A 25,536-nucleotide genomic window follows, 5' to 3' on the forward strand; every position below is an offset into this window, starting at 1 on the left:
TGGAGCTGTACCTGCCTGTCAGTCTAACTACTGGAGCTGTACCTGCCTGTCAGTCTAACTACTGGAGCTGTACCTGCCTGTCAGTCTAACTACTGGAGCTGTACCTGCCTGTCAGTCTAACTACTGGAGCTGTACCTGCCTGTCAGTCTAACTACTGGAGCTGTACCTGCCTGTCAGTCTAACTACTGGAGCTGTACCTGCCTGTCAGTCTAACTACTGGAGCTGTACCTGCCTGTCAGTCTAACTACTGGAACTGTACCTGCCTGTCAGTCTAACTACTGGAACTGTACCTGCCTGTCACTCTAACTACTGGAGCTGTACCTGCCTGTCAGTCTAACTACTGGAGCTGTACCTGCCTGTCAGTCTAACTACTGGAGCTGTACCTGCCTGTCAGTCTAACTACTGGAGCTGTACCTGCCTGTCAGTCTAACTACTGGAGCTGTACCTGCCTGTCAGTCTAACTACTGGAGCTGTACCTGCCTGTCAGTCTAACTACTGGAGCTGTACCTTCCTGTCAGTCTAACTACTGGAGCTGTACCTGCCTGTCAGTCTAACTACTGGAGCTGTACCTGGCTGTCAGTCTAACTACTGGAGCTGTACCTGCCTGTCAGTCTAACTACTGGAGCTGTACCTGCCTGTCAGTCTAACTACTGGAGCTGTACCTGCCTGTCAGTCTAACTACTGGAGCTGTACCTGCCTGTCAGTCTGACTACTGGAGCTGTACCTGCCTGTCAGTCTAACTACTGGAGCTGTACCTGCCTGTCAGTCTAACTACTGGAGCTGTACCTGCCTGTCAGTCTAACTACTGGAGCTGTACCTGCCTGTCAGTCTAACTACTGGAGCTGTACCTGCCTGTCAGTCTGACTACTGGAGCTGTACCTGCCTGTCAGTCTGACTACTGGAGCTGTACCTGCCTGTCAGTCTAACTACTGGAGCTGTACCTGCCTGTCAGTCTAACTACTGGAGCTGTACCTGCTTGTCAGTAACTACTGGAGCTGTACCTGCCTGTCAGTCTAACTACTGGAGCTGTACCTGCCTGTCAGTCTAACTACTGGAGCTGTACCTGCCTGTCAGTCTGACTACTGGAGCTGTACCTGCCTGTCAGTCTAACTACTGGAGCTGTACCTGCCTGTCAGTCTAACTACTGGAGCTGTACCTGCCTGTCAGTCTGACTACTGGAGCTGTACCTGCCTGTCAGTCTAACTACTGGAGCTGTACCTGTGCTCTGCCTCTGTGCTTCTGCCACTGTGTCTCTGTGCTTCTGCCTCTGTGTCTCTGTGCTTCTGCCTCTGTGTCTGTTGCTCTTTGGGGTTTTAGGCTGGGTGTCTGTGAAGCACTCTGTGGTTTTATAAAAGTGCGTTCTAAAATGTATTTGATTGATATGTCTGATTCCAGGTCAAGCTGTTCCCCTACCTGGGCAGAGTACTGGGCATCAAGTCAGTCCTGAGAGACTCCAGTTTCCAGAGCAAACAGATGGGCCGCAGAGAGAACAAGATCCTCAACATGGAGGGACGAGTTCAGTTTGACCTGCTCCAGGTAACTGGCCCGCCCTAGACCATAGTTAGAGGACTCATCATGGATTCATGTTTTATCTGACTGACCCTGGACCATAGTTAGACTCATAGTGGATTCATGTTTTATCTGACTGACCCTGGACCATAGTTAGAGGACTCATCATGGATTCATGTTTTGTCTGACTGATCCTGGACCATAGTTAGAGGACTCATCATGGATTCATGTTTTATCTGACTGACCCTGGACCATAGTTAGACTCATAGTGGATTCATGTTTTATCTGACTGACCCTGGACCATAGTTAGAGGACTCATCATGGATTCATGTTTTGTCTGACTGATCCTGGACCATAGTTAGAGGACTCATCATGGATTCATGTTTTGTCTGACTGATCCTGGACCATAGTTAGACTCATAGTGGATTCATGTTTTGTCTGACTGATCCTGGACCATAGTTAGAGGACTCATCATGGATTCATGTTTTGTCTGACTGATCCTGGACCATAGTTAGAGGACTCATCATGGATTCATGTTTTGTCTGACTGATCCTGGACCATAGTTAGACTCATCATGGATTCATGTTTTATCTGACTGACCCTGGACCATAGTTAGACTCATCATGGATTCATGTTTTGTCTGACTGACCCTGGACCATAGTTAGACTCATCATGGATTCATGTTTTATCTGACTGATCCTGGACCATAGTTAGACTCATAGTGGATTCATGTTTTATCTGACTGATCCTGGACCATAGTTAGACTCATAGTGGATTCATGTTTTGTCTGACTGATCCTGGACCATAGTTAGAGGACTCATCATGGATTCATGTTTTATCTGACTGACCCTGGACCATAGTTAGAGGACTCATCATGGATTCATGTTTTGTCTGACTGATCCTGGACCATAGTTAGACTCATCATGGATTCATGTTTTATCTGACTGACCCTGGACCATAGTTAGAGGACTCATCATGGATTCCTGTTTTTGTCTGACTGATCCTGGACCATAGTTAGACTCATAGTGGATTCATGTTTTATCTGACTGACCCTGGACCATAGTTAGACTCATAGTGGATTCATGTTTTATCTGACTGATCCTGGACCATAGTTAGACTCATAGTGGATTCATGTTTTGTCTGACTGATCCTGGACCATAGTTAGACTCATAGTGGATTCATGTTTTATCTGACTGATCCTGGACCATAGTTAGACTCATAGTGGATTCATGTTTTATCTGACTGATCCTGGACCATAGTTAGACTCATAGTGGATTCATGTTTTATCTGACTGATCCTGGACCATAGTTAGACTCATAGTGGATTAATGTTTTATCTGACTGATCCTGGACCATAGTTAGAAGACTCATCATGGATTCATGTTTTATCTGACTGATCCTGGACCATAGTTAGAGGACTCATCATGGATTCATGTTTTGTCTGACTGATCCTGGACCATAGTTAGACTCATCATGGATTCATGTTTTATCTGACTGATCCTGGACCATAGTTAGACTCATAGTGGATTCATGTTTTGTCTGACTGATCCTGGACCATAGTTAGAGGACTCATCATGGATTCATGTTTTGTCTGACTGACCCTGGACCATAGTTAGACTCATCATGGATTCATGTTTTGTCTGACTGATCCTGGACCATAGTTAGAGGACTCATCATGGATTCATGTTTTGTCTGACTGACCCTGGACCATAGTTAGACTCATAGTGGATTCATGTTTTGTCTGACTGATCCTGGACCATAGTTAGAGGACTCATCATGGATTCATGTTTTGTCTGACTGATCCTGGACCATAGTTAGAGGACTCATCATGGATTCATGTTTTATCTGACTGACCCTGGACCATAGTTAGAGGACTCATCATGGATTCATGTTTTGTCTGACTGATCCTGGACCATAGTTAGAGGACTCATCATGGATTCATGTTTTGTCTGACTGATCCTGGACCATAGTTAGAGGACTCATCATGGATTCATGTTTTGTCTGACTGATCCTGGACCATAGTTAGAGGACTCATCATGGATTCATGTTTTTGTCTGACTGATCCTGGACCATAGTTAGACTCATAGTGGATTCATGTTTTATCTGACTGACCCTGGACCATAGTTAGAGGACTCATCATGGATTCATGTTTTGTCTGACTGATCCTGGACCATAGTTAGACTCATAGTGGATTCATGTTTTATCTGACTGACCCTGGACCATAGTTAGAGGACTCATCATGGATTCATGTTTTGTCTGACTGATCCTGGACCATAGTTAGACTCATAGTGGATTCATGTTTTGTCTGACTGATCCTGGACCATAGTTAGAGGACTCATCATGGATTCATGTTTTGTCTGACTGATCCTGGACCATAGTTAGAGGACTCATCATGGATTAATGTTTTGTCTGACTGATCCTGGACCATAGTTAGACTCATCATGGATTCATGTTTTATCTGACTGATCCTGGACCATAGTTAGACTCATAGTGGATTCATGTTTTATCTGACTGATCCTGGACCATAGTTAGACTCATCATGGATTCATGTTTTGTCTGACTGACCCTGGACCATAGTTAGACTCATCATGGATTCATGTTTTATCTGACTGATCCTGGACCATAGTTAGACTCATAGTGGATTCATGTTTTATCTGACTGATCCTGGACCATAGTTAGACTCATAGTGGATTCATGTTTTGTCTGACTGATCCTGGACCATAGTTAGAGGACTCATCATGGATTCATGTTTTATCTGACTGACCCTGGACCATAGTTAGAGGACTCATCATGGATTCATGTTTTGTCTGACTGATCCTGGACCATAGTTAGACTCATAGTGGATTCATGTTTTGTCTGACTGATCCTGGACCATAGTTAGAGGACTCATCATGGATTCATGTTTTATCTGACTGACCCTGGACCATAGTTAGAGGACTCATCATGGATTCATGTTTTGTCTGACTGATCCTGGACCATAGTTAGAGGACTCATCATGGATTCATGTTTTGTCTGACTGATCCTGGACCATAGTTAGAGGACTCATCATGGATTCATGTTTTGTCTGACTGATCCTGGACCATAGTTAGAGGACTCATCATGGATTCATGTTTTGTCTGACTGATCCTGGACCATAGTTAGAGGACTCATCATGGATTCATGTTTTGTCTGACTGATCCTGGACCATAGTTAGACTCATAGTGGATTCATGTTTTATCTGACTGATCCTGGACCATAGTTAGACTCATAGTGGATTCATGTTTTGTCTGACTGATCCTGGACCATAGTTAGAGGACTCATCATGGATTCATGTTTTATCTGACTGACCCTGGACCATAGTTAGAGGACTCATCATGGATTCATGTTTTGTCTGACTGATCCTGGACCATAGTTAGAGGACTCATCATGGATTCATGTTTTATCTGACTGACCCTGGACCATAGTTAGAGGACTCATCATGGATTCATGTTTTGTCTGACTGATCCTGGACCATAGTTAGACTCATAGTGGATTCATGTTTTGTCTGACTGACCCTGGACCATAGTTAGAGGACTCATCATGGATTCATGTTTTGTCTGACTGATCCTGGACCATAGTTAGACTCATCATGGATTCATGTTTTATCTGACTGACCCTGGACCATAGTTAGAGGACTCATCATGGATTCCTGTTTTTGTCTGACTGATCCTGGACCATAGTTAGACTCATAGTGGATTCATGTTTTATCTGACTGACCCTGGACCATAGTTAGACTCATAGTGGATTCATGTTTTATCTGACTGATCCTGGACCATAGTTAGACTCATAGTGGATTCATGTTTTGTCTGACTGATCCTGGACCATAGTTAGACTCATAGTGGATTAATGTTTTATCTGACTGATCCTGGACCATAGTTAGAAGACTCATCATGGATTCATGTTTTATCTGACTGATCCTGGACCATAGTTAGAGGACTCATCATGGATTCATGTTTTGTCTGACTGATCCTGGACCATAGTTAGACTCATCATGGATTCATGTTTTATCTGACTGATCCTGGACCATAGTTAGACTCATAGTGGATTCATGTTTTGTCTGACTGATCCTGGACCATAGTTAGAGGACTCATCATGGATTCATGTTTTGTCTGACTGACCCTGGACCATAGTTAGAGGACTCATCATGGATTCATGTTTTATCTGACTGACACTGGACCATAGTTAGAGGACTCATCATGGATTCATGTTTTTGTCTGACTGACCCTGGACCATAGTTAGACTCATCATGGATTCATGTTTTGTCTGACTGACCCTGGACCATAGTTAGAGGACTCATCATGGATTCATGTTTTATCTGACTGACCCTGGACCATAGTTAGAGGACTCATCATGGATTCATGTTTTATCTGACTGACCCTGGACCATAGTTAGACTCATCATGGATTCATGTTTTATCTGACTGACCCTGGACCATAGTTAGAGGACTCATCATGGATTCATGTTTTGTCTGACTGACCCTGGACCATAGTTAGACTCATAGTGGATTCATGTTTTGTCTGACTGATCCTGGACCATAGTTAGAGGACTCATCATGGATTCATGTTTTGTCTGACTGATCCTGGACCATAGTTAGAGGACTCATCATGGATTCATGTTTTATCTGACTGACCCTGGACCATAGTTAGAGGACTCATCATGGATTCATGTTTTGTCTGACTGATCCTGGACCATAGTTAGAGGACTCATCATGGATTCATGTTTTGTCTGACTGATCCTGGACCATAGTTAGAGGACTCATCATGGATTCATGTTTTGTCTGACTGATCCTGGACCATAGTTAGAGGACTCATCATGGATTCATGTTTTTGTCTGACTGATCCTGGACCATAGTTAGACTCATAGTGGATTCATGTTTTATCTGACTGATCCTGGACCATAGTTAGAGGACTCATCATGGATTCATGTTTTATCTGACTGACCCTGGACCATAGTTAGACTCATAGTGGATTCATGTTTTATCTGACTGATCCTGGACCATAGTTAGAAGACTCATCATGGATTCATGTTTTGTCTGACTGATCCTGGACCATAGTTAGACTCATAGTGGATTCATGTTTTGTCTGACTGACCCTGGACCATAGTTAGACTCATCATGGATTCATGTTTTATCTGACTGACCCTGGACCATAGTTAGAAGACTCATCATGGATTCATGTTTTGTCTGACTGATCCTGGACCATAGTTAGACTCATCATGGATTCATGTTTTGTCTGACTGACCCTGGACCATAGTTAGACTCATCATGGATTCATGTTTTATCTGACTGACCCTGGACCATAGTTAGACTCATAGTGGATTCATGTTTTGTCTGACTGACCCTGGACCATAGTTAGAGGACTCATCATGGATTCATGTTTTGTCTGACTGATCCTGGACCATAGTTAGAGGACTCATCATGGATTCATGTTTTTGTCTGACTGATCCTGGACCATAGTTAGACTCATAGTGGATTCATGTTTTATCTGACTGATCCTGGACCATAGTTAGAAGACTCATCATGGATTCATGTTTTGTCTGACTGATCCTGGACCATAGTTAGACTCATCATGGATTCATGTTTTATCTGACTGATCCTGGACCATAGTTAGACTCATAGTGGATTCATGTTTTATCTGACTGATCCTGGACCATAGTTAGACTCATAGTGGATTCATGTTTTGTCTGACTGATCCTGGACCATAGTTAGACTCATCATGGATTCATGTTTTGTCTGACTGATCCTGGACCATAGTTAGAGGACTCATCATGGATTCATGTTTTATCTGACTGGCCCTGGACCATAGTTAGAGGACTCATCATGGATTCATGTTTTATCTGACTGATCCTGGACCATAGTTAGAGGACTCATCATGGATTCATGTTTTATCTGACTGATCCTGGACCATAGTTAGACTCATAGTGGATTCATGTTTTGTCTGACTGATCCTGGACCATAGTTAGACTCATCATGGATTCATGTTTTGTCTGACTGACCCTGGACCATAGTTAGACTCATAGTGGATTCATGTTTTATCTGACTGATCCTGGACCATAGTTAGACTCATAGTGGATTCATGTTTTATCTGACTGATCCTGGACCATAGTTAGAAGACTCATAATGGATTCATGTTTTATCTGACTGATCCTGGACCATAGTTAGAGGACTCATCATGGATTCATGTTTTGTCTGACTGATCCTGGACCATAGTTAGACTCATCATGGATTCATGTTTTATCTGACTGATCCTGGACCATAGTTAGAGGACTCATCATGGATTCATGTTTTGTCTGACTGACCCTGGACCATAGTTAGACTCATCATGGATTCATGTTTTGTCTGACTGACCCTGGACCATAGTTAGACTCATAGTGGATTCATGTTTTGTCTGACTGATCCTGGACCATAGTTAGAGGACTCATCATGGATTCATGTTTTGTCTGACTGACCCTGGACCATAGTTAGACTCATAGTGGATTCATGTTTTGTCTGACTGATCCTGGACCATAGTTAGAGGACTCATCATGGATTCATGTTTTGTCTGACTGATCCTGGACCATAGTTAGAGGACTCATCATGGATTCATGTTTTGTCTGACTGACCCTGGACCATAGTTAGAGGACTCATCATGGATTCATGTTTTGTCTGACTGATCCTGGACCATAGTTAGAGGACTCATCATGGATTCATGTTTTGTCTGACTGATCCTGGACCATAGTTAGAGGACTCATCATGGATTCATGTTTTGTCTGACTGATCCTGGACCATAGTTAGAGGACTCATCATGGATTCATGTTTTTGTCTGACTGATCCTGGACCATAGTTAGACACATCATGGATTCATGTTTTGTCTGACTGACCCTGGACCATAGTTAGAGGACTCATCATGGTTTCATGTTTTGTCTGACTGATCCTGGACCATAGTTAGACACATCATGGATTCATGTTTTGTCTGACTGACCCTGGACCATAGTTAGACTCATCATGGATTCATGTTTTATCTGACTGGCCCTGGACCGTAGTTAGACTCATCATGGATTCATGTTTTATCTGACTGACCCTGGACCATAGTTAGAGGACTCATCATGGATTCATGTTCTATCTGACTGACCCTGGACCATAGTTAGACTCATCATGGATTCATGTTTTATCTGACTGATCCTGGACCATAGTTAGAGGACTCATCATGGATTCATGTTTTGTCTGACTGACCCTGGACCATAGTTAGACTCATAGTGGATTCATGTTTTGTCTGACTGATCCTGGACCATAGTTAGAGGACTCATCATGGATTCATGTTTTGTCTGACTGACCCTGGACCATAGTTAGACTCATAGTGGATTAATGTTTTGTCTGACTGATCCTGGACCATAGTTAGAGGACTCATCATGGATTCATGTTTTGTCTGACTGATCCTGGACCATAGTTAGAGGACTCATCATGGATTCATGTTTTATCTGACTGACCCTGGACCATAGTTAGAGGACTCATCATGGATTCATGTTTTTGTCTGACTGACCCTGGACCATAGTTAGACTCATCATGGATTCATGTTTTGTCTGACTGATCCTGGACCATAGTTAGACTCATAGTGGATTCATGTTTTATCTGACTGATCCTGGACCATAGTTAGAGGACTCATCATGGATTCATGTTTTGTCTGACTGATCCTGGACCATAGTTAGAGGACTCATCATGGATTCATGTTTTTGCGTGGACATTGCCATTGAGAGCTTCCACCATCTTAAAGCAGTCAACTGGGTGGGGATTCCTATGGACAGACTCCATAATGGAATACATACAAAGATGAGGCCTGTAACTCTATGCCCCTGGACCTGTCCATGTGGGTTCTTCAGGTGCTGCTGAGGGACTACAGACTGTTCTGTTGTTCTAAGGGTTCTGTTCTGACAGACTGTTCCAAGTGTTCTGTCTGACTGACTGGATCTGTCCATGTGGGTTCTTCAGGTGCTGCTGAGGGACTACAGACTGTTCTGTTGTTCTAAGGGTTCTGTTCTCACAGACTGTTCCGAGTGTTCTGTCTGACTGATTCTGGATCTGTCCATGTGGGTCCTTCAGGTGCTGTTGAGGGACTACAGACTGTTCTGACTGTTCCGAGTGTTCTGTCTGACTGACTTTGGATCTGTCCATGTGTGTCCTTCAGGTGCTGCTGAGGGACTACAAACTGCGCTCATACACACTCAACGCTGTCAGCTTCCACTTCCTGCAAGAACAGAAGGAGGATGTTCAGCATTCTATCATCACAGATCTGCAGGTACATCTCTCTCTTCTCTCTGCTCTCTCTCTCCTCTCTCTGCTCTCTCTCTCCTCTCTCTGCTCTCTCTCTCCTCTCTCCTCTCACTCTCTCCTCTCTCTCCTCTCTCCTCTCACTCTCTCCTCTCTCTGCTCTCTCTCTCCTCTCTCTGCTCACTTTCTGTCAAGTGGAGGCCTATTAGTTCCTATTAGGACTTTCCCCCAGATACTGACAGCGTCTCATTCATGTTTCCTCTCTTTCCCTCCCTGTCGTCCTTCTATCCCAGAATGGTAATGAGCAGACCCGGAGGCGCCTGGCGGTGTACTGCCTGAAGGATGCCTACCTGCCCCTGCGTCTGCTGCAGAAGCTGATGTGTGTGATCAACTACATGGAGATGGCCAGAGTCACCGGGGTTCCCCTCACCTACCTGCTCTCCAGAGGCCAGCAGATCAAAGTGGTGTCCCAGCTACTGCGGCAGGTGAGACACACACTCTTTCTCTCAATACACATTCCTAGAACACACGTTCTCACCTAAATGTTTGGGACCGAGAAAATGATGTAGTCTGTGTGTGTGTTAGGCAATGAAACAGGGGCTGGTCATGCCAGTGGTGAAGCCGGAGGGAGGTGAAGACTACACTGGAGCTACAGTCATTGAGCCAGAGAAAGGGTGAGTAACACTGCTCTGTAGACTACTGGAGTTAGTCATTGAGACAGAGAAAGGGTGAGTAACACTGCTCTGTGTTTTAGGGTGTGTTCTGGCATGGTTTTTACTTGTGATTTTAGCTTGATAGTTTTGTGTATTAATGTAATCTAATATTGATTTTATTTGTATTTGACAGTTCAACAAATATACACACAGTACATACATGCTGTCAGCGATAACACAGTAAAGTCAATGACTTATTTCCATTGTGGTCCCTTTATGTATTTCACTGTCTATGACTGCTATGTGGGTAAAAACATCAAGTTGAAGTAATCTCTCTCTCTCTGGGTTCTCCAGATACTACAGCGTCCCCATCGCCACCCTGGATTTCTCCTCTCTGTATCCCTCCATCATGATGGCCCACAACCTCTGTTACACCACCCTGCTTCAGAAGGGCTCAGCGGAGAAGCTGGGGTGAGAGAGTCACTGTTGTTGTCCCACTAACCAGGGCTCACCAACCCTGTTCCTGGAGAGATACCCTCCTGTAGGTTTTAACTCCAACTCTGTTCCTGGAGAGATACCCTCCTGTAGGTTTTAACTCCAACTCTGTTCCTGGAGAGATACCCTCCTGTAGGTGTTCACTCCAACCCTGTTCCTGGAGAGATACCCTCCGGTAGGTGTTCACTCCAACCCTGTTCCTGGAGAGATACCCTCCTGTAGGTTTTAACTCCAACCCTGTTCCTGGAGAGATACCCTCCTGTAGGTTTTAATTCCAACCCTGTTCCTGGAGAGATACCCTCCTGTAGGTTTTAACTCCAACTCTGTTCCTGGAGAGATACCCTCCTTTAGGTTTTAAATCCAACTCTGTTCCTGGAGAGATACCCTCCTGTAGGTTTTAACTCCAACTCTGTTCCTGGAGAGATACCCTCCGGTAGGTGTTCACTCCAACCCTGTTCCTGGAGAGATACCCTCCTGTAGGTGTTCACTCCAACCCTGTTCCTGGAGAGATACCCTCCTGTAGGTTTTAACTCCAACCCTGTTCCTAGAGAGCTACCCTCCTGTAGGTTTTAACTCCAACCCTGTTCCTAGAGAGCGACCCTCCTGTAGGTTTTCAACTCCAACCCTGTTCCTGAAGAGCTACCCTCCTGTAGGTTTTCATTCCAACCCTGTTCCTGAAGAGCGACCCTCCTGTAGGTTTTCATTCCAACCCTGTTCCTGAAGAGCTACCCTCCTGTAGGTTTTCATTCCAACCCTGTTCCTGAAGAGCGACCCTCCTGTAGGTTTTCAACTCCAACCCTGTTCCTGAAGAGCTACCCTCCTGTAGGTTTTCATTCCAACCCTGTTCCTGAAGAGCGACCCTCCTGTAGGTTTTCATTCCAAGCCTGTTCCTGAAGAGCGACCCTCCTGTAGGTTTTCATTCCAACCCTGTTCCTGGAGAGCTACCCTCCTGTAGGTTTTCATTCCAACCCTAATCTAGCTACGCCAGGGCTCTGCAACAGGTGGCTGTGAAAACGTCAGCCAGTTTTGTATGACTGCATCCTTGATTGGTCGACCTAGGTTGATTTTGTAAGTGACATGGGTGTCTTGTCTCCTTAGTCTGACCCCAGAGGACTTCATCAAGACTCCCACCGGAGACCTGTTTGTTAAGAGCTCGGTGAGGAAGGGACTTCTGCCTGATATCCTGGAGGACCTGCTCTCTGCCAGGAAGAAGTAAGCACTGACCTGGAGTCAGCTGAAACGAGGGTCTATGCACCTCCTAGGTGTCTCAATCGGATCTAGGATCAGTAACACTGCTATAGAGTATATGAGGGCTGTCTTTATGCAGACTATTCCTCTTATAATTTTGGGTTTGTTTGCTTCTTTGTGTTTCCTGTCTTGATTGAACTGTTTCTGTTTAACTTAATGTGTAATTGCTTGCTGGGTTTGAGATGCAGGGCTCCCTTGCCAAATAGACTTGTTTCTCTATGGGACTCCCTGCTTAGATAAAGGTTACATCAATATAATGGCCAAAAGATGGCCTGGGGATGACAGGTGGTTCTTGTATATTTCTGACATTTTTAAGTGTGCTCTTAACCCATTTCACTCACACAAAAGTGAATTTAACTCTTGTGCCGTCAAATGACCAAAGCTGAGTTGTGTATGAGCCAATTCATCCTGGACAAAAGTCAGTCCATGCAGACCTTAACAAACAGGGAATGAACCGTGCTTAACAAACAGTGAATGAACCGTGCTTAACAAACAGGGAATAGACAGTGCTTAACAAACAGTGCTTAACAAACAGGGAATAGACAGTGCTTAACAAACAGTGCTTAACAAACAGTGAATAGACAGGGCTTAACAAACAGTGAATAGACAGTGCTTAACAAACAGTGCTTAACAAACAGTGAATAGACAGTGCTTAACAAACAGTGCTTAACAAACAGTGAATAGACAGTGCTTAACAAACAGTGCTTAACAAACAGGGAATAGACAGTGCTTAACAAACAGTGCTTAACAAACAGTAAATAGACAGTGCTTAACAAACAGTGCTTAACAAACAGGGAATAGACAGTGCTTAACAAACAGTGCTTAACAAACAGTGAATGAACCGTGCTTAACAAACAGTGAATAGACAGTGCTTAACAAACAGTGAATGAACCGTGCTTAACAAACAGTGAATGAACAGTGCTTAACAAACAGTGAATGAACCGTGCTTAACAAACAGTGAATGAACCGTGCTTAACAAACAGTGAATGAACCGTGCTTAACAAACAGGGAATGAACCGTGCTTAACAAACAGTGCTTAACAAACAGGGAATGAACCGTGCTTAACAAACAGGGAATGAACCGTGCTTAACAAACAGTGAATAGACAGGGCTTAACAAACAGTGAATAGACAGTGCTTAACAAACAGTGAATGAACCGTGCTTAACAAACAGTGAATGAACCGTGCTTAACAAACAGTGAATAGACAGGGCTTAACAAACAGTGAATGAACAGTGCTTAACAAACAGGGAATGAACCGTGCTTAACAAACAGTGAATAGACAGGGCTTAACAAACAGTGAATGAACAGTGCTTAACAAACAGGGAATGAACCGTGCTTAACAAACAGTGCTTAACAAACAGGGAATGAACCGTGCTTAACAAACAGTGCTTAACAAACAGGGAATGAACCGTGCTTAACAAACAGGGAATGAACCGTGCTTAACAAACAGTGAATAGACAGGGCTTAACAAACAGTGAATAGACAGTGCTTAACAAACAGTGAATGAACCGTGCTTAACAAACAGTGAATGAACCGTGCTAAACAAACAGTGAATGAACCGTGCTTAACAAACAGTGAATAGACAGGGCTTAACAAACAGTGAATGAACAGTGCTTAACAAACAGTGAATGAACCGTGCTTAACAAACAGTGAATGAACAGTGCTTAACAAACAGTGAATAGACAGGGCTTAACAAACAGTGAATAGACAGTGCTTAACAAACAGTGAATGAACCGTGCTTAACAAACAGTGAATGAACAGTGCTTAACAAACAGTGAATAGACAGTGCTTAACAAACAGTGAATAGACAGGGCTTAACAAACAGTGAATAGACAGGGCTTAACAAACAGTGAATAGACAGGGCTTAACAAACAGTGAATGAACCGTGCTTAACAAACAGTGAATAGACAGTGCTTAACAAACAGTGAATAGACAATGAAAATGAAAGTTGTTGTGGTGGTTGTTATTTCTGACCCCCTTCCGTCTTCAGGGCCAAAGCGGAGCTGAAAAAGGAAACGGATCCTTTCAAGAAACAGGTCCTTGACGGTCGACAGCTCGCTCTCAAAATCAGCGCCAACTCCGTCTATGGCTTTACAGGGGCTCAGGTGGGCAAGCTGCCCTGCCTTGAGATCTCACAGGTGAGCACCCTGCCCAGTTTCCTCAAGCATAGTGTCTCAAAGTGGAAACTGGGACCAGGACCCCAGGCCAGTGGAGCTGTAGGACTCCAGACAATGTCCTGTTTGTATTTACATACCCAGCCAACACCATCAAATCAAATCAAATGTATTTATATAGCCCTTCGTACATCAGCTGATATCTCAAAGTGCTGTACAGAAACCCAGCCTAAAACCCCAAACAGCAAGCAATGCAGGTGTAGAAGCACGGTGGCTAGGATAAAATCCCTAGAAAGGCCAAAACCTAGGAAGAAACCTAGAGAGGAACCAGGCTATGTGGGGTGGCCAGTCCTCTTCTGGCTGTGCCGGGTGGAGATTATAACAGAACATGGTCAAGATGTTCAAATGTTCATAAATGACCAGCATGGTCGAAAGGCAGAACAGTTTAAACTGGAGCAGCAGCACAGTCAGGTGGACTGGGGACAGCAAGGAGTCATCATGTCAGGTATTCCTGGGGCATGGTCCTAGGGCTCAGGTCCTCCGAGAGAGAGAAAGAAAGAGAGAATTAGAGAGAGCATATGTGGGATGGCCAGTCCTCTTCTGGCTGTGCCGGGTGGAGATTATAACAGAACATGGCCAAGATGTCCAAATGTTCATAAATGACCAGCATGGTCGAATAATAATAAGGCAGAACAGTTGAAACTGGAGCAGCAGCACGGCCAGGTGGACTGGGGACAGCAAGGAGTCATCATGTCAGGTAGTCCTGGGGCATGGTCCTAGGACTCAGGTCCTCCGAGAGAGAGAAGGAGAGAATTAGAGAACGCACACTTAGATTCACACAGGACACCGAATAGGACAGGAGAAGTACTCCAGATATAAAAAACTGACCCTAGCCCCCCGACACATAAACTATTGCAGCATAAATACTGGAGGCTGAGACAGGAGGGGTCAGGAGACACTGTGGCCCCATCCGAGGACACCATGTCTTCAGACTTCTTAAGACATAAACATGTCATGTCTTGATGTCTTTGGACACATCTTAACACGTCTTGGAAATACCAGTGTTCCTAACCTCTCCCTGTGTTTCCAGAGTGTCACCAGTGTTCCTAACCTCTCCCTGTGTTTCCAGAGTTTCACCAGTGTTCCTAACCTCTCCCTGTGTTTCCAGAGTTTCACCAGTGTTCCTAACCTCTCCCTGTGTTTCCAGAGTGTCACCAGTATTCCTAACCTCTCCCTGTGTTTCCAGACTGTCACCAGTGTTCCTAACCTCTCCCTGTGTTTCCAGACTGTCACCAGTGTTCCTAACCTCTCCCTGTGTTTCCAGACTGTCACCAGTGTTCCTAACCTCTCCATTTGTTTCCAGACTGTCACCAGTGTTCCTAACCTCTCCCTGTGTTTCCAGAGTGTCACCAGTGTTCCTAACCTCTCCCTGTGTTTCCAGAGTGTCACCAGTGTTCCTAACCTTTCCCTGTGTTTCCAGAGTGTCACCAGTATTCCTAACCTCTCCCTGTGTTTCCAGAGTTTCACCAGTATTCCTAACCTCCCCGTGTGTTTCCAGACTGTCACCAGTGTCCCTAACCTCTCCCTGTGTTTCCAGAGTGTTACTGGGTTTGGCAGACAGATGATTGAGCAGACCAAACAGCTGGTGGAATCCAAGTACACCATCGCCAACGGTTACCAAGCCGATGCCAAGGTGAGAGGAGAGCGAGGAGGACAGTCGTTACATCATCCTAACCTGTCCTTTCTTCTCCTCTTTTTAGTTGTTCTACTTTCACAACCCTCCTTGATTGTCTGTGTGTGTGTCAGGTCATCTACGGGGACACGGACTCCGTCATGGTCAAACTGGGCGTGGACACTGTGAGCAGGGCCATGGAGGTTGGGAGGGAGGCGGCAGAGTGGGTCTCCTCCCACTTCACCCCTCCCATCAAACTGGAGTTTGAGAAGGTACCCAGTTCACCATTTAAAACACAGTTGCTAATAGCCCTGGGTCATGTTCAGTTGATAGGAAACGTTTTAAAATGGAGTGAAACTATTGTTTGAAAACCCTAACCCCTGTGGGGGAAATTATGAAACCAGAAGGTACTACCACCGAGACCCTATTAAAATACTATATTATATTATTTAATTATATGGGTACAACCTGGAGTTGTCCAATTAGGAAAAACGTCATTTTTGATGTTGCATCGACAGTGTTCTCGAATGAACATAACCCAGGTCAAGTGTTTAGTCTGGAAAAAAGCTATGCTCATCCTCTCTTGGATGGTCAAATAACTAACATCCATACTCTCTCCTCTCTTCTCCCTATTGGACTTGACCCGAGGCTACTATGAGCTTCTTCTACGGTCAAATAAAGACTAGTTAAACTCCCTCTTATCGCTCTCTCTCTCCTCCCTTCAGGTGTACTACCCCTACCTGTTGATCAACAAGAAGCGCTACGCAGGCCTCTACTTCTCCTCCAGCGCCGACACTCACGACAAGATGGACTGCAAGGGTATCGAGACGGTCCGCAGGGACAACTGTACCCTGGTGGCCAATCTGATCAACACCTGCCTGCAGACCATTCTGATAGACAGGTAGGTACCATCTAGAACATTCTGATAGACGGGTAGGTACCATCTAGAACATTCTGATAGACGGGTAGGTACCATCTAGAACATTCTGATAGACGGGTCCGTACCACCTGGAACATTCTGATAGACGGGAACATTCTGATAGACGGGTAGGTACCATCTAGAACATTCTGATAGACGGGTAGGTACCATCTAGAACATTCTGATAGACGGGTAGGTACCATCTAGAACATTCTGATAGACAGGTAGGTACCATCTAGAACATTCTGATAGACAGGTAGGTACCATCTAGAACATTCTGATAGACGGGTAGGTACCATCTAGAACATTCTGATAGACGGGTAGGTACCATCTAGAACATTCTGATAGACAGGTAGGTACCATCTAGAACATTCTGATAGACAGGTAGGTACCACCTGGAACATTCTGATAGACAGGTAGGTACCATCTAGAACATTCTGATAGACGGGTAGGTACCATCTAGAACATTCTGATAGACGGGTAGGTACCATCTAGAACATTCTGATAGACGGGTCCGTGCCACCTGGAACATTCTGATAGACGGGTCCGTGCCACCTGGAACATTCTGATAGATGGGACCGTACCACCTGGAACATTCTGATAGACGGGGACGTACCACCTGGAACATTCTGATAGACGGGTCCGTACCACCTGGAACATTCTGATAGACGGGTCCGTACCATCTAGAACATTCTGATAGACGGGTAGGTACCATCTAGAACATTCTGATAGACGGGTAGGTACCATCTAGAACATTCTGATAGACGGGTAGGTACCATCTAGAACATTCTGATAGACGGGTAGGTACCATCTAGAACATTCTGATAGACAGGTAGGTACCATCTAGAACATTCTGATAGACGGGTAGGTACCATCTAGAACATTCTGATAGACAGGTAAGGTACCATCTAGAACATTCTGATAGTCAGGTAGGTACCATCTAGAACATTCTGATAGACAGGTAGGTACCATCTAGAACATTCTGATAGACAGGTAGGTACCATCTAGAACATTCTGATAGACGGGTAGGTACCATCTAGAACATTCTGATAGACGGGTAGGTACCATCTAGAACATTCTGATAGACGGGTAGGTACCATCTAGAACATTCTGATAGACGGGTCCGTACCACTTGGAACATTCTGATAGACGGGGACGTACCACCTGGAACATTCTGATAGATGGGACCGTACCACCTGGAACATTCTGATAGACGGGTAGCTGCCACCTGGAACATTCTGATAGACGGGTCCTGTTCAGTAGGTCTGTAACAGAGTGAAACTGGGAGGCACTATCTTAACATGTCCAATAAGAAACTTGTTTTCATTTGTCGCTGCGGAACATTTCAGAATATTGGACAACAATCTAGATATTTGTGTTGTGTACATGTTTGTTACTGACATGCTGCTTGTTGTATTGATGTAAGGTTTGTCTGGTTGATGTCATGTTACTGACATGCTGCTTGTTGTATTGATGTAAGGTTTGTCTGGTTGATGTTCATGTTACTGACATGCTGCTTGTTGTATTGATGTAAGGTTTGTCTGGTTGATGTCATGTTACTGACATGCTGCTTGTTGTATTGATGTAAGGTTTGTCTGGTTGATGTTCATGTTACTGACATGCTGCTTGTTGTATTGATGTAAGGTTTGTCTGGTTGATGTTCATGTTACTGACATGCTGCTTGTTGTATTGATGTAAGGTTTGTCTGGTTGATGTCATGTTACTGACATGCTGCTTGTTGTATTGATGTAAGGTTTGTCTGGTTGATGTTCATGTTACTGACATGCTGCTTGTTGTATTGATGTAAGGTTTGTCTGGTTGATGTCATGTTACTGACATGCTGCTTGTTGTATTGATGTAAGGTTTGTCTGGTTGATGTTCATGTTACTGACATGCTGCTTGTTGTATTGATGTAAGGTTTGTCTGGTTGATGTTCATGTTACTGACATGCTGCTTGTTGTATTGATGTAAGGTTTGTCTGGTTGATGTTCATGTTACTGACATGCTGCTTGTTGTATTGATGTAAGGTTTGTCTGGTTGATGTCATGTCTGAATCTGATGTTGCTTCTGTCTTGGTTCAGGCCTCTCCTGAAAAAGTTTTATTTCAACGAGACTAACCTGGTTAAATGAATCAAATAAATGACTGCTCCTTCTCTCCTTCATCTCTCTACCCTCCTTCACTCCCCTACTCGTCTCTCTACCCTCCCTCCTGGTCTCTCGACCCTCCCTCCTGGTCTCTCTACCCTTCCTCCTGGTCTCTCTACCCTTCCTCCTGGTCTCTCTACCCTCCCACCCTCCTGGTCTCTCTACCCTTCCTCCTGGTCTCTCTACCCTTCCTCCTGGTCTCTCTACCCTTCCTCCTGGTCTCTCTACCCTCCCTCCTGGTCTCTCTACCCTCCCTCCTGGTCTCTCTACCCTCCCTCCCTCCTGGTCTCTCTACCCTCCCTCCCTCCCTCCTGGTCTCTCTACCCTCCCTCCCTCCCTCCTGGTCTCTCTACCCTCCCTCCCTCTTGGTCTCTCTACCCTCCCTACCTCCTGGTCTCTCTACCCTCCCTCCCTCCTGGTCTCTCTACACAGAGATCCCCAGGGTGCGGTGGCCCACGCCAAAGAGGTGATCTCTGACCTGCTGTGTAACCGCATCGACATCAGCCAGCTGGTTATCACCAAGGAGCTGACCCGCACAGCCCAGGAGTACGCTGCCAAGCAGGCGCATGTGGAGCTGGCTGAGAGGTAAGGAGGGAGAGATGGAGAGATGCACAGAGAGAGGAGGAACATTGGAGGCTGGTACAGGGAGAAATGGGGTGGAAAGGCTCATTGTAATGGCTGGATTGGAACGGTTGATGGAAGCCCATCCAAATAAGTTGTTATTTTATCTTTGTTACCCGTTGATAACCTCTGACCCCTCTGCAGGATGAAGAAGAGAGACGCGGGTAGCGCCCCCCAACTGGGAGACAGAGTTCCCTATGTCATCATCAAAGCTGCCAAAGGAGTAGCAGCATACATGAAGTCTGAGGTTAGAACTGTGTGTGTCTGTCTATTGGAGGCTATTGGAAATATTCATGTGATTGTCGGTGTCCCGAATAAAGGTATACATTAATTAACATTCAAACAAATCATTTCTATTGTGTGTGTAGGATCCAATCTATGTTCTGGAGAACAACATTCCCATTGACACCCAGTACTACCTGGAACAACAGCTCTCCAAGCCACTGCTCCGCATCTTTGAGCCCATCCTGGGAGAGAGCAAAGCAGAGAGCGTCTTACTGAGTGAGTCAGCATGCTACACACACACACACACACAGGGTCTCTTCCTTTCTATCGGCCCTCTCACTCACACACCCACAAATGCACAAATACATACACACACACGCATACACACACACACACACACACACACACACACACACACACACACAGGGTCTTTTCCTTTCTCTCGGCCCTCTCACTCACACACACACAAATACATACACACACACGCACACAGACACACGCAGAGTCTCTTCCTTTCTCTACGCTCTGTCACACACACACACACACACACACACAGGGTCTCTTCCTTTCGCTACGCCCTGTCACTCACACTACAAACACACACAGGGTCTTTTCCTTTCTCTCGGCCCTCTCACTCACACACACACACACACATGCACAAATACATACACACACACGCACACAGACACACACAGGGTCTCTTCCTTTCTCTCGGCCCTCTCACTCGCACACACACAGAGTCTCTTCCTTTCTCTACGCTCTGTCACACACACACACACACACACACACACACACACACACACACACACACACAGAGTCTCTTCCTTTCTCTACGCTCTGTCACACACACACACACACACACACACACACACACACAGAGTCTCTTCCTTTCTCTACGCTCTGTCACACACACACACACACACACACACACACACACACAGGGTCTCTTCCTTTCGCTACGCCCTGTCACTCACACTACAAACACACCATGACTGCTGCTGCTATTAGACTAATTGCAGTAATAAAGTTGATTTGATGTGTGTTTCAGAGGGGGATCACACGCGCTGTAAGACAGTGTTGACCTCCAGGGTGGGGGGGCTCATGGCCTTCGCCACCAAGAGGAGCGCCTGTATCGGTTGCAGAGCAGTGCTGAAGGACGATGGTGAGAGAGAGTAATAATGTACTGTGTGTGTGTGTGTGTGTGTGTGGAAGTAATTTATCAGTTTGATGGATGGATTAGTGGGAACACACAGCCACAGTAGAAAGAGGATGGATTAGTGGGAACACACAGCCACAGTAGAAAGAGGATGTTCCCACTGTGTGCTCCCACTAAGCCATCCATTTTTCTATAGTGGCTGTGTGTTCCCACTAATCCATTCATCTTTCTACAATGACTGTTCCCACTAATCCATCCTCTTTCTACTGTGGCTGTGTGTTCCCACTAATCCATCCTCTTTCTACTGTGGCTGTGTGTTCCCACTAATCCATCCTCTTTCTACTGTGACTGTGTGTTCCCACTAATCCATCCTCTTTCTACTGTGGCTGTGTGTTCCCACTAATCCATCCTCTTTCTACTGTGGCTGTGTGTTCCCACTAATCCATCCTCTTTCTACTGTGGCTGTGTGTTCCCACTAATCCATCTTCTTTCTACTGTGGCTGTGTGTTCCCACTAATCCATTCATCTTTCTACAATGACTGTTCCCACTAATCCATCCTCTTTCTACTGTGGCTGTGTGTTCCCACTAATCCATCCTCTTTCTACTGTGGCTGTGTGTTCCCACTAATCCATCCTCTTTCTACTGTGGCTGTGTGTTCCCACTAATCCATCTTCTTTCTACTGTGGCTGTGTGTTCCCACTAATCTGTCCTTTTTCTACTGTGGCTGTGTGTTCCCACTAATCCATCCTCTTTCTACTGTGGCTGTGTGTTCCCACTAATCCATCCTCTTTCTACTGTGGCTGTGTGTTCCCACTAATCCATCCTCTTTCTACTGTGGCTGTGTGTTCCCACTAATCCATCCTCTTTCTACTGTGGCTGTGTGTTCCCACTAATCCATCCTCTTTCTACTGTGGCTGTGTGTTCCCACTAATCCATCCTCTTTCTACTGTGGCTGTGTGTTCCCACTAATCCGTCCTTTTTCTACTGTGGCTGTGTGTTCCCACTAATCCAACCTCGTTCTACTGTGGCTGTGTGTTCCCACTAATCCAACCTCGTTCTACTGTGGCTGTGTGTTCCCACTAATCCAACCTCTTTCTACTGTGGCTGTGTGTTCCCACTAATCTATCCTCTTTCTACTGTGTCTGCGTGTTCCCACTAATCCATCCTCTTTCTACTGTGGCTGTGTGTTCCCACTAATCCATCCTCTTTCTACTGTGGCTGTGTGTTCCCACTAATCCATCTTCTTTCTACTGTGGCTGTGTGTTCCCACTAATCCGTCCTTTTTCTACTGTGGCTGTGTGTTCCCACTAATCCATCCTCTTTCTACTGTGGCTGTGTGTTCCCACTAATCCATCCTCTTTCTACTGTGGCTGTGTGTTCCCACTAATCCATCCTCTTTCTACTGTGGCTGTGTGTTCCCACTAATCCATCCTCTTTCTACTGTGGCTGTGTGTTCCCACTAATCCATCCTCTTTCTACTGTGGCTGTGTGTTCCCACTAATCCGTCCTTTTTCTACTGTGGCTGTGTGTTCCCACTAATCCAACCTCGTTCTACTGTGGCTGTGTGTTCCCACTAATCCAACCTCGTTCTACTGTGGCTGTGTGTTCCCACTAATCCAACCTCTTTCTACTGTGGCTGTGTGTTCCCACTAATCTATCCTCTTTCTACTGTGTCTGCGTGTTCCCACTAATCCAACCTCTTTCTACTGTGGCTGTGTTCCCACTAATCCAACCTATTTCTACTGTGGCTGTGTTCCCACTAATCCAACCTCTTTCTACTGTGGCTGTGTGTTCCCACTAATCCATAATGTTACAGCGGCTGTGTTCCCACTAATCCAACCTCTTTCTACTGTGGCTGTGTGTTCCCACTAATCCATCATTCTACACTGGCTGTGGTTCCCACTAATCCAACCTCTTTCTACTGTGGATGTGTGTTCCCACTAATCCAACCTCTTTCTACTGTGGCTGTGTGTTCCCACTAATCCAACATCTTTCTACTGTGGATGTGTGTTCCCACTAATCCAACCTCTTTCTACTGTGGCTGTGTGTTCCCACTAATCCATAATGTTACAGCGGCTGTGTGTTCCCACTAATCCATAATGTTACAGCGGCTGTGTGTTCCCACTAATCCAACATCTTTCTACTGTGGATGTGTGTTCCCACTAATCCAACCTCTTTCTACTGTGGCTGTGTGTTCCCACTAATCCATAATGTTACAGCGGCTGTGTGTTCCCACTAATACGTCCTCTTTGTGTACGTGTTTAACTATGCCACAAGGATAGTAAACAAACAAACATTTTGTTGGTCCCCACAAGGTCAAATGCTATTTCTAGGGGGGTTAAGGTTAGGGTATGGGTTAGGGAAAATAGGATTTTGAATGGGACTGAATTGTGTGTTAGGTTAGTTGTACAAAACTGTGTTTTGAAATCACAAAACTGTGTGATTTGTAATCTCTGCTTTCCTCCCCACAGCGGCTGTGTGTGATTTCTGTAAGAAGAAGGAGTCGGAGCTGTACCAGAAAGAGGTACAATATATCAACCTGTTGTGTTAATCTGGGTCCTGTTCATTAGGCACTAATATATCAACCTGTTGTGTTAATCTGGGTCCTGTTCATTAGGAACTAATATCAACCTGTTCTGTTAATCTGGGTCCTGTTCATTAGGAACTAATATATCAACCCTGTTCTGTTAATCTGGGTCCTGTTCATTAGGAACTAATATATCAACCTGTTCTGTTAATCTGGGTCCTGTTCATTAGGAACTAATATATCAACCCTGTTCTGTTAATCTGGGTCCTGTTCATTAGGAACTAAAATATTAACCCTGTTGTGTTAATCTGGGTCCTGTTCATTAGGAACTAATATATCAACCCTGTTGTGTTAATCTGGGTCCTGTTCATTAGGAACTAAAATATCAACCCTGTTCTGTTAATCTGGGTCCTGTTCATTAGGCACTAATATCAACCTGTTCTGTTAATCTGGGTCCTGTTCATTAGGCACTAATGTATCAACCTGTTCTGTTAATCTGGGTCCTGTTCATTAGGAACTAAAATATTAACCCTGTTCTGTTAATCTGGGTCCTGTTCATTAGGAACTAATATATCAACCCTGTTGTGTTAATCTGGGTCCTGTTCATTAGGAACTAAAATATCAACCCTGTTCTGTTAATCTGGGTCCTGTTCATTAGGAACTAATATATCAACCTGTTCTGTTAATCTGGGTCCTGTTCATTAGGAACTAATATATCAACCCTGTTCTGTTAATCTGGGTCCTGTTCATTAGGAACTAAAATATTAACCCTGTTGTGTTAATCTGGGTCCTGTTCATTAGGAACTAATATATCACCCCTGTTCTGTTAATCTGGGTCCTGTTCATTAGGAACTAATATCAACCTGTTCTGTTAATCTGTGTCACGGTGCTGACTTTGCCCGTCACCTGCAGCAAAAGCCTCTATCCCGTCCCCTGGCTGGGCAGAGTACTTTAGGATTTTAGTCACTTCGATGTAACAGGGGCCTCTGGCTGGGCAGAGTACTTTAGGATTTTAGTCACTTCGGTGTAACAGGGGCCTCTGGCTGGGCAGAGTACTTTAGGATTTTAGTCACTTCGATGTAACAGGGGCCTCTGGCTGGGCAGAGTACTTTAGGATTTTAGTCACTTTGGTGTAACAGGAGCCTCTGGCTGGGCAGAGTACTTTAGGATTTTAGTCACTTCGGTGTAACAGGGGCCTCTGGCTGGGCAGAGTACTTTAGGATTTTAGTCACTTCGGTGTAACAGGGGCCTCTGGCTGGGCAGAGTACTTTAGGATTTTAGTCACTTCGGTGTAACAGGGGCCTCTGGCTGGGCAGAGTACTTTAGGATTTTAGTCACTTCGGTGTAACAGGGGCCTCTGGCTGGGCAGAGTACTTTAGGATTTTAGTCACTTCGGTGTAACAGGGGCCTCTGGCTGGGCAGAGTACTTTAGGATTTTAGTCACTTCGGTGTAACAGGGGCCTCTGGCTGGGCAGAGTACTTTAGGATTTTAGTCACTTCGGTGTAACAGGGGCCTCTGGCTGGGCAGAGTACTTTAGGATTTTAGTCACTTCGGTGTAACAGGGGCCTCTGGCTGGGCAGAGTACTTTAGGATTTTAGTCACTTCGGTGTAACAGGGGCCTCTGGCTGGGCAGAGTACTTTAGGATTTTAGTCACTTCGGTGTAACAGGGGCCTCTGGCTGGGCAGAGTACTTTAGGATTTTAGTCACTTCGGTGTAACAGGGGCCTCTGGCTGGGCAGAGTACTTTAGGATTTTAGTCACTTCGGTGTAACAGGGGCCTCTGGCTGGGCAGAGTACTTTAGGATTTTAGTCACTTCGGTGTAACAGGGGCCTCTGGCTGGGCAGAGTACTTTAGGATTTTAGTCACTTCGGTGTAACAGGGGCCTCTGGCTGGGCAGAGTACTTTAGGATTTTAGTCACTTCGGTGTAACAGGGGCCTCTGGCTGGGCAGAGTACTTTAGGATTTTAGTCACTTCGGTGTAACAGGGGCC

The 25,536-nt window shown here is 45.2% G+C and overlaps 1 protein-coding gene across 1 annotated transcript in view; it reads left to right on the forward strand.

Annotated features, from left to right (window-relative positions):
- LOC110534257 (DNA polymerase delta catalytic subunit-like) overlaps positions 1 to 25,536 on the forward strand; it is a 57,303-nt gene that overhangs the window by 13,103 nt on the left and 18,664 nt on the right. The window contains exons 11-25 of the mRNA XM_036939243.1: positions 1,396 to 1,536; positions 9,686 to 9,796; positions 10,062 to 10,253; positions 10,354 to 10,442; positions 10,776 to 10,892; positions 12,015 to 12,128; positions 14,155 to 14,302; positions 15,876 to 15,971; positions 16,085 to 16,222; positions 16,676 to 16,851; positions 19,447 to 19,599; positions 19,780 to 19,882; positions 20,004 to 20,136; positions 20,909 to 21,022; positions 23,489 to 23,541. Coding sequence (XP_036795138.1) covers positions 1,396 to 1,536; positions 9,686 to 9,796; positions 10,062 to 10,253; positions 10,354 to 10,442; positions 10,776 to 10,892; positions 12,015 to 12,128; positions 14,155 to 14,302; positions 15,876 to 15,971; positions 16,085 to 16,222; positions 16,676 to 16,851; positions 19,447 to 19,599; positions 19,780 to 19,882; positions 20,004 to 20,136; positions 20,909 to 21,022; positions 23,489 to 23,541 — 1,878 coding nt within the window. The remainder of the gene's footprint in view (positions 1 to 1,395; positions 1,537 to 9,685; positions 9,797 to 10,061; positions 10,254 to 10,353; positions 10,443 to 10,775; positions 10,893 to 12,014; positions 12,129 to 14,154; positions 14,303 to 15,875; positions 15,972 to 16,084; positions 16,223 to 16,675; positions 16,852 to 19,446; positions 19,600 to 19,779; positions 19,883 to 20,003; positions 20,137 to 20,908; positions 21,023 to 23,488; positions 23,542 to 25,536) is intronic.

This window comes from Oncorhynchus mykiss, chromosome 12 (genome assembly GCF_013265735.2).
Source record: "Oncorhynchus mykiss isolate Arlee chromosome 12, USDA_OmykA_1.1, whole genome shotgun sequence".
Taxonomy (NCBI): Eukaryota; Metazoa; Chordata; class Actinopteri; order Salmoniformes; family Salmonidae; genus Oncorhynchus; species Oncorhynchus mykiss.